This window comes from Rhinopithecus bieti, unplaced genomic scaffold (genome assembly GCF_001698545.2).
Source record: "Rhinopithecus bieti isolate Rb0 unplaced genomic scaffold, ASM169854v2 scaffold_35319, whole genome shotgun sequence".
NCBI lineage: Eukaryota > Metazoa > Chordata > Mammalia > Primates > Cercopithecidae > Rhinopithecus > Rhinopithecus bieti.
The window spans coordinates 229,606-239,205 of NW_016815132.1; the positions used below are offsets into that span (position 1 = coordinate 229,606).

Sequence of the window (9,600 nt, forward strand, 5' to 3'; positions counted from 1 at the left end):
TTTAATAATTACAACTAGATGAACATTGAGAAATAATTTGAATGTTGTATTAACTTAGAATCTTTCTATTCATTGGATGTATCCCAACTAAATGTCATCTTAATTTTCTCTTAATAGAGAATTTTAATATTATTATTGCTATTATCATTATGTTGGTACTTTACTGGTTCTCTGTAGCTTAATCACTGGGATGCAGATTTAAGCATTGTTGTTTCTGGAACATGGTAGCCCATTTCATTTACTCAGAAAAATGTTAAATAGCAGGATGACAGAAAGGTGAATGTTATAGTATTACAAATAATTTTATTTACCGCACTTATCATAGTAAAACTAAGAAGCAAACACTAAAATGGAATATGAAACGTCTGTGTTTTCACAAATTTAACTGTTCTCTGCAACTAAATTAACAAATTATCTTGATTTGAAATAGAACTCATAGTCTGTAATGAAAGGTGGTATAACCAACTACAGTTTCAGGGATATTTCTTTTAGAAACAGGTTATGCTGCTTCCTAATTTGCAGTTATGTTTGTTGAACTCCCGTATAGGTTTCTAGCATTGTTGGAGCTGGTATAGTTCTCTTCATACCAATGGGAGCTTTTCCTGAAATCACATTTTGTTCTTGTTGTTTTAAGTACTTTTACATACATGATTATGCCCACAGGTAACAGGAAACCAATGTTTCAAAAGAAAAGTTGATTGCATTGCTAGATAATACAGGTATCCTAAACAAGTGCGTGAGCGCCCAGAGGCTTTCTGCTGCTGCCAGAAGTACATATTTTTTTGATTGGTAAGAACTACCGGATGACGCTTCATGAAATATAAATGCCACAAAGACTCAGAGCTCAATAAAAACCTTCCACTCGTCAGTCTGGAAGGATAAGAGAAGGAAAGTTAAGCAACTACAGGAAATGGCTTTGGAAGTTCCAATATCAGTCTATCTTTTATTCAACGGTAGGTAATTTCCTTTTGTTTTGTTAACTTTATATCAGTGTAAAATGTGAATAGAATTTATTTTCTCTGCATTAGAAAGAAGTTGGCTTCTAACAGTTGTTCTTTATGGCAAAGATCAGAGTAATGAATCTGTGGCTTAATTTAGTTTCTTATGTCCTGTATGTTTCTTTCCTAATATATTTTGACACCTTTTTTGAGACCTCCAGAATGTTTGCTTTATACAATTGAAGAGTGATTGATACATTTAGTTACTATACTATAGTGTTCTTATTTTTGGATTAATATGTAAATGTATCAATGGTCTTAAAAATTGGGTTTTTATTTGCTGTAATCCTAATATAGTCAATGGAATGGATGAGAAACTCTAAGGATGTTGCCCTAGTCACATTATGGATTTCAACTGAAATAAATAAAAAATAGAAATAGAAATAAACAGAATAAGAATACTTTCCATCTGTTGCTTGTACATAGAAGGAGGCTCTCTGTTAAAGATGCTTTTGCCCCCTTAATACAGCAATGACAGCACTGACTGAAGAGGCATCCGTGACTGTAACACCTCCAATCACAGCCCAGCAAGGTAACTGGACAGTTAACAAAACAGAAGGTATTTTCTTCCCATTTTCATATTTCACAAGACTTTTCTAAAACTTGGGAGAGAAATTTGGATTGTGATAAAAGCAACATTGGCCATTTTTAATACATATTTTATTATTAGATAATCAACTCTTTTAGCAGGATGCTGTTAAATTGAAGTGACAGATAAATGTGCCAGCAAATAATTGCCCTTTTAAAAGGATGAAGTGAAGCAAATGAGACAAAAGCTGTCTTCAGTTACTGTCTTGAATGTGAAACAGGCCACGTTTTCTGCTTCATTTCTGCTTGGTTCCCAATAACCCCTGTGTGTTCAGAGACAGTTTGTCCCCATTTTGGCATTCTTGATGAGCAACATTATATTTTGATCCGTGATTATAAGCTTTGCTGCCAAAGACATTATGGCTACAAGATGAAAAGCACTTTCCCTCATCTGTGGAATGATCTTTTTTCTTGTTTGCTTTGGGGTTTTTGTTGTTATTTTAGCATATGTTCTATTTCCTAACCACTTGTACCCAATTTTTGTTATTGATGGTGATAATATATTTTCTTTCGTATTTAATTATTATCACAGTGGCTTCTGGATGCTCTTGAGCATCAGCGTTCTTCTCAAAACTGTTTAAACTCTTAGAGGTGAAACTTGGAAAGCTTGCTGCTTACCAAGACCTGTGACTGAGTGGTTATGATTCTTCTGCAAATTGCATCCTGATTGCTATGTGAAGGCTGGCAATGTGATTTAGGACAGAGGAAACAATGTCTTGTACTCAGAGTCAGGCAAATAAAGGAAGATTGTCATATCTCAGTGTTCTTCATTTCATCAATAATTTAAAATTTTAAATGACTGTCTCAAAATATTTTACCCATTTGATTTTTTGAATATCTGTTGATTTGCAAAACGAGATCAATGTGGGTTTTAGAATAACTTTTAGCCAACTATTTGACTTCTAAGCCTTTGAACAAAGAGGAAACACCTTATTAGAATATAATATACTGGCCTGGCGCAGTGGCTCATGCCTGTAATCCCAGCACTTTGGGAGGCTGAGGCGGGCAAATCACCTGAGGTCAGGGGTTTGAGACCAGCCTGGCCAACATGGTGAAACCCCATCTCTACTAAAAATATAAAATTAGCTGGGCATGGTGGCACATGCCTCTAATCCCAGCTACTCAGGAGGCTGATGAAGGAGAATTGCTTGAACCCGGGAGGGGGAGGCTGCAGTGAGCTGAGATGGGGCCATTGCACTCCAGCCTGGGTGACAGAGCGAGAGTCCGTCTGAAAAAAAATAAAATAAAATAAAAAAAGAAAAAAGAATATAATATACTGCAGAAAATTAAAGAAGCATCGTTTTCTCTCAATGACTGACTTCGTAATAGCATGCTCAGTACTATATTTTTGTTCTTCCTTAATGGTGAACAGCAAATAAAATTTTTTGAGTTACAAGTAATAATAACAGTAAAAAGAAATCCAATACAGTCATCCTTCATAATTGGTTCAGCATTGGTTCCAAGACCTCTTCCTCCTGCCCAGAGGGTACCAAAATCCACAGATGCTCAAATCCCTTATATAAAATAGCAAAATATTTGCATATAAGCTATAGACACACACTCATGTACTTTAAATCATCCCTTGATTAGTTATGCCTAAAACATTGTAAACACTATATAAATAGTTGTTATACTGCATTGTTTAGGGAATAATGGTAAGAAAAGAAGTCTGTACATGTTATGTACAGATGCTTTTTTTTCAAATATTTTCCATATGAGGTTGGTTGAATTCACAGATGTGGAACCTATGAATATGGAGGTACAACTGTATATCATTTCTGTATTTTTCCTTTGCTTTCTTGATGGAGAACTTTAATTTTCCTTTTGCTTTTATCTAACTTAAAATATCAATCTAGTATCTTAGAAAAATTTTTATAAAGTTATGATCATTCTTCTCATTCTTAGGGGAAAGATGAGTCTCTCTGTTACAAATTTTCTTTAGAAATGGCTTAATTCTCACATTTTTCTGTGCAATCTAGTTTCAGGCTTAGTTAATCGAACTTCTTTAGTCTTGAAATAGAAAGCACCCAGCACAGTTTATAATGGAAAATTCTCACTGCCTGAGAATTAATTATTAAAATGATAAATTGTGTTCATCCTATTCAACAAAATGAATGTGAATTAGAAGGTAATGTGTGTTCTCACCAAAATAAAGTAATACAGCATAGTATGTTGTTTGTAATCTTAACATCTAAAGATTTAGCATTTTTAATATAAAAAAGAATGCCTCTTAAAACTGTTTTTTCCCTGAATATAAGTAAGATTTGCTTAATCTTAGCAAGGCAAATATGGTGTACCTTTATCATAATGATGAGGAAATATGTTTATTTCTAAAAATGACAAATAAACTGCCATTGATTCTGCTTGAGAAAATTTAAGAATCAAAAGTATACCCCAAAGGACTCAATTATGCAATTTTACCCAAGGGTCATTCCCACTGCATAAACACCAAGAATGGCATAGGTATGTCTTTTGTACATCAGAGAATCAGGAATAAGAATCTTGTTTATTATCTCACAAGTGTAAATTCAGATCTTCCCAAGTGCTGACTTCTCAGGTATAAAGGAAGAAAATGGAAATATTATGTGAGACCTTCTATATTAATTAGTACTCAGGCACAAGTCTGGGAAGCATTGCTCATAATAATCTGCTAAGACTAGAACCAATGCTGCCACCCTTTGGTGAATTTGTTGCCTTTTCTGTCTTACTACGTTGCTTTAAAAAATGAAACAATCATCAATCTACCTCCATCCCCTAATTAATTAATAATATGTCATATCATATGTCTAGATGATATTAACCCAGCCCTTGTGAATACAACCTGCTAAGAGAATCAATAGTTTAAAGGACACAGCACCACCCCCAAATATCCTTAAAATTAAAAATGTATTTACATATGTATTAAAAATTTACCATAAAAGTAAGACACATTTCATTTGCTAATATTGTATCTCCTTTTCCTAGCTGACAACTTGGAAGGACCCATAGCCTTGAAGTTCTCACACCTTTGCCTGGAAGATCATAACAGTTACTGCATCAATGGTGCTTGTGCATTCCACCATGAGCTAGAGAAAGCCATCTGCAGGTAAGTCCTAGAGACAGGAGATGAGTTTATGCCTCTGTTGTTTCATATAGTACATTTCCACACTTTTCTCTCTTTAGTTTAAAAGGGTGCATAATCTGAACATGACTTGACAGGCCTCTACATATTTGAATATCTAAGGAGTCTTTTGTCTAAACTATTTAATCCTCATTAATTAAAAACATGGTTGCCAGATTAGTAGCATCTCTTGAACCTGGTGCTTTTTAGAAATGCAGGATCTATGCTCTACCCCAGAACTACTGAATCAGAATCTGCATTTTTAACAACATGCAAAGGTGATTTTAAGTTTTGGGGTTGTTTTCAGGATGAAATGAAGGAAACTAAGGCAAAAACATTACAGGAATATGAAGTTCTAGAGCAACTAAGATACTATTTTTATGATCATGATTTGCTCAGTATTGTCCTATGGAAGAATAGGCTAATGATTTTTCTAGAGTAAATTATGCAAGCATACTACCTTTCCCTCTACTAATGAAGGGAAAATATGGGGCCTTCATGATTATTGGAAAATGCACAGCTGCTTCATTGCGCTTAACAGATTGGCTTTCATTTGGTATTTGCCTCTTCAATTTAAATTCCTTATTTCCATTTTTTTTTTAATTTATTGAAACAGGTTATTTATTTGTATTTCTACCACCATAGGTTTTAAAATTAAACTTTTTTTTCTTTTTTTAAAGGTGTTTTACTGGTTATACTGGAGAAAGGTGTGAGCACTTGACTTTAACTTCATATGCTGTGGATTCTTATGAAAAATACATTGCAATTGGGATTGGTGTTGGATTACTATTAAGTGGTTTTCTTGTTATTTTTTACTGCTATATAAGAAAAGGTATGAAAAGACAAAATATGAAGTCACTTCATATGCATTTGTTTGACAAATATTTATTCAGCCCCTATAATGTGCCAGGAATTGACATGTAAAATTTTTTTAATTAAAAAAGAGCTGTAAATCTGGCAAAAGTTTCTATGTAATATTTTTCATGCCTTTTCTCATAAACCCAGATGAGTGGTAAAAATTTGCCTTCAGTTGTAATAGGAGAGTTTAAAAGTACAGTCTCCCTTCATCCTATCTCTGTTTGCCCACATTAAAATTGTAAATGACAAGGACAGCAGGCCCCAAGAAAGTAGGGACCAAGTATGTCTTGTTCAAAATTGTGTATTCAGTGCCTTACACTATGCCTAGCACACAACACACACTGAGTAAATATTTGTTGAGTGAAATAAAATCAAGAAACAAGTAAAAACTGAATAAAAATGTGTGACAAACATTGGCCATTTCTTCCCAGACATCAACTGGGGTATCTTCAGAAGATACTGTCTTTTGCTAAAACTTAAGAAGATAATCTACAAATAATTGTAATTATTTACATATTCATTCTTAATTCTTGTTTTTTCCACATGAGTAATTTTTCCTTAAATTCATGTAACTAGGATAAAGTCAAGAAATAAAGTGAAATACCCTAACAAAAAAATACAAATATATTATTTCCCTTGCTGTACTCTAAAAAGTTGTCATTTCTGAATAACCAAAACTGCCTGTTCTCAAAATTAGAAAAGTTTGTTTTGCTTAACAAATACATCTTAGAGAGAATCAAATCTATATTATATCAGTTGTAGATTTGCCTAACAGACCAAGAAATGTAATAATAATGAGGAGGAGGAGGTAAGACTTTTCCACATTACTAAGGTGGCTCTCTGAGGTCAGATTTCCTAGGGGCAGAGCCTTCAGATGGAAATTACTGTGCATGTGATTGGTTGAGGGAGTACTCTACCTTTGTTTTAGGTGAAACCTGTAATAAAGTAAGGAAAGCAGATGGAGCACAAGAAGAAGCTAAGCAAAGATGTGGTTTTAACTGAAGTGTAGCCCCAGTCTGATTCCACAGGGAGATCTAGAATGTGAATAGCAGTGTAGACTTCTCACAAGGAGAAGAGGCATCTGGATTTCAATATCCCATATTATACAATCATGGATTCATGTGGGGTAAGGAACAGGGGCTTGTAATCTCCCAGCAATCTCCTGCCAGGGCACTCAGTTGGCCATGGGCAAACCCTGGGAGACTGCTGCCAATGAGCCTGTTAATGCCCACAGATGCTGAGGGATGGGTTGACCGATGGGTAAAGGCGATCTGGGAGGGACACCAAGCGCAACTGCTGCAGGGTGCATTTATGTAAGCTTCAATGACCTATATGAACCATAGTCAAATTCATATGGAAACCAATGCTCTGTTTCAGGTGTCTAAAATTGAAATCACCTTACAATGTCTGTTCTGGAGAAAGACGACCGCTGTGAGGCCTTTGTAAAGAATTTTCATCAAGGCATCTGTAGAGATCAGTGAGCTCAAAATTAAAGTTTTCACATGAAACAACAAAACTTGTCAAGCTGACTAGGCTCCAAAGTAATGAAAGTTGGGATCACAATAAAATGAGAAGACAAAATTCAGTGTTGGCCTTTAGACTTTGCCATCCTTAAGGAGTGATGGAAGCCAAGTGAACAAGCTGCAGGGACAGAAGTCAAGTTCATAGTTTCACTCCGGGTTTTTTGTTGTTGTGTGGTTATTATTCTCACTACAGAAAGACTGAGTTTCATGCCTCTGGCTGTGTCAGATGTGAATTTTCATGGGAATAATAATCAACCTTGCAGGCAAGCCAAAGCAATGCCTTGCTTGGGTTCTTCATGTTCTTACTACCCAGCATTTTTTACCACCTAGATGGGCCTAATTCTATTTGCTCAATGAACCTTATCCCAAACTTGTTGTTTTCATGGTGTCTAAAAGAATGTGATGTCAGCTTTTAGAATGAAATCAGTGTTAAGGTACCTCCAGTGAACCAAACATATGTCTTAAATCTAAGCCACTGAAAACAGAATGGAAAATCCAAGGCAAATACAAATCATGCACAGCTTGTAACAACATACAGCCTTTATATGTAAAATATGGAATAAACTAGAGTTTCTGAAGACTGAAGCTATCTGGATATCAAGTCTGGAGTAGGCAAAGCATTTCCATTTCTACATGGATTATAAAACTTTGTGTTGGACTCACTGGTCCCTAATGCTTTTGTTCATCACTTCCTCCAGTTATCAGTGGAATTACCCGGTGACCATTCATTCGGACCAAAATCCTAGAACTCTCCTACTGAATAAAAGTCTACAATTGGCCCTAAAATAGAAACTGAAAACAGGATATAGAATTTTTTCACCAGACCACAGCATGTGGAAACTTTCTTTATCATTTTTGAATACTTGTTAACAGATTTGCACATAAGAGGGAGAGGAAAAAAAAATGGAGTAACAGTCAAAATAATAAGAATCAGTATCCAGGCCAGGCGCGGTGGTTCACGCCTGTAATCCCAGCACTTTCGGAGGCCGAGGCAGATGGATCACCTGAGGTCAAGAGTTTGAGACCACCCTGGCCAACATGGTAAAACCCCGTCTCTACTAAAAATACAAAAATTAGCTGGGCATGATGGCGCATGCCTGTAATCCCAGCTACTCTGGAGGCTGACAGAAGAGAATCACTTGAACCTGGGAGGCAGAGGTTGTAGTGAGCCAGGATGGCCACTCTGCACTCCAACCTGGGCGACAAGAACGAAACTCCATCTGAAAAAAAAAAAATCAGTACCCTTCTTCTTAGTTATATTTCTGCCACTTAATTCAGTCATATGCAGGTCGCTTAATTTATTTGGGCTTTAGTTTCATTTTCTACAAGGCCCTCGTAGCTCTAAAACTTGACAGTGGAATAAGGAAATGTTTTTCCAAATGTGCATTGCCGGTGAGATCCTCAACATTAGCATGTTGAGATGGACCTCAACCCCACCTCTAACCCTGAAACACACCACTTGATATTATCTAACGTGTATATTTTAGTGTTTAGTTTGTAAAATAATTTATTTTTGAAGGAAATATAAAATATTAAAGAGTAATAATAGCTATCATTTTTTAAGATTCAATCTAAAACAGTGGACTCTTTTTTTTCCATTTGTGATGTAGATAAGCAAGACAATTTTGATCATGAGTGGTGAAAAGAGGATCAAACTTGACTATTCTTGCAATGGCAGTCCAGCAACAAGCCTTTCATTTACATTAAATTATAACTTTTCATTCCTTCCTAAACCAAACTTAAAATCTGCTTCCCTTTGTGTAGAAGGTATTTAACTTGTTTTGTTTTTCCTTCAGAAGGAATTTAATGCAAATGGACTGCAGTCAGCACTTTCTGAATGTTTTTACACAATATGCAAAGCTTACATCATACCAAGGAGTGGAGAATTGAAGTTTCCTCCCAGTGACTCCAGTGACAGACCACACCTAGAAAGCGATTCTCTTCCTGAGTATTTCAAAAAGATGTGAAATAGCTGGGGAGAGTATGGGAAGAAATAATACAGGATTGCCTTTAATTAATTAAGAACTGCCTCCTGATAAAAGGAGAAAGAAATTAATGCTGGAGTCTGGAGGGGTGATAACTTTAAAGATTATAAATATTTGTTGTCTATAAATATTTATAAATTACAAACACAATATACTTAAAATTAGAACATAAGGAAGAGAATTAAAATCCTCAGGTTGCAAAACCAAAGTGTTAACCAAAACAAATACAGAGATTCAACTTTTTTCACCTATAGAATAGTACTTATTAACAACATAAAATCTACCCTGTGAGATTGTATAGAAACTCAGAGTGTAGCTTATGATAACCGTCTGTTTATGATATTTCATATAAAACAATCTTGTGATCCTGTAGTTCCTAGCATTAATTTTGTAGGAAGGAATTTCTGACATTCCTATGGAGCTAGAGCCACATCTGGCAATATTTAAGTACCTAAGCAGAACTTAAGTGGGAAAATGCATAAGTATAAAATATTTGGAAATTGTTTCATTTTTTTTCTATATGCAAGAAGACCCTAAAAAGAGCCTTT

The 9,600-nt window shown here is 35.2% G+C and overlaps 1 protein-coding gene across 7 annotated transcripts; it reads left to right on the plus strand.

Annotated features, from left to right (window-relative positions):
* Window positions 1-852: 852 nt before the first annotated feature.
* On the plus strand, window positions 853-9,129 carry EPGN (epithelial mitogen). 7 transcript variants are annotated; one of them, XR_001881633.1, is made up of 6 exons: window positions 853-953; window positions 1,468-1,557; window positions 4,551-4,671; window positions 5,367-5,393; window positions 6,473-6,670; window positions 6,922-9,129. XR_001881633.1 is itself a non-coding variant. In XM_017852968.1 (5 exons), exons 1-5 carry the CDS (start codon window positions 911-913, stop codon window positions 6,927-6,929), a joined length of 414 nt encoding a protein of 137 aa, XP_017708457.1. In that variant the 5' UTR covers window positions 853-910; the 3' UTR covers window positions 6,930-9,129. The 7 variants fall into 7 exon arrangements, 6 of the variants coding, with proteins under 6 accessions (XP_017708457.1, XP_017708458.1, XP_017708459.1 ...); XM_017852968.1 differs by lacking the exon at window positions 6,473-6,670 and having other exon boundaries at window positions 5,367-5,518; XM_017852969.1 differs by lacking the exon at window positions 6,473-6,670.
* Window positions 9,130-9,600: the final 471 nt, after the last annotated feature.

Excerpts from the sequence above, each read along its gene's own strand:
- EPGN (XM_017852967.1), top strand. The coding sequence starts at position 911 with ATGGCTTTGGAAGTTCCAATATCAGTCTATCTTTTATTCAACG. Across the intron at positions 954-1,467 it reads AGTCTATCTTTTATTCAACG|CAATGACAGCACTGACTGAA; the intron begins GTAGGTAATTTC and ends CCCTTAATACAG. Across the intron at positions 1,531-4,550 it reads TCCAATCACAGCCCAGCAAG|CTGACAACTTGGAAGGACCC; the intron begins GTAACTGGACAG and ends TCCTTTTCCTAG.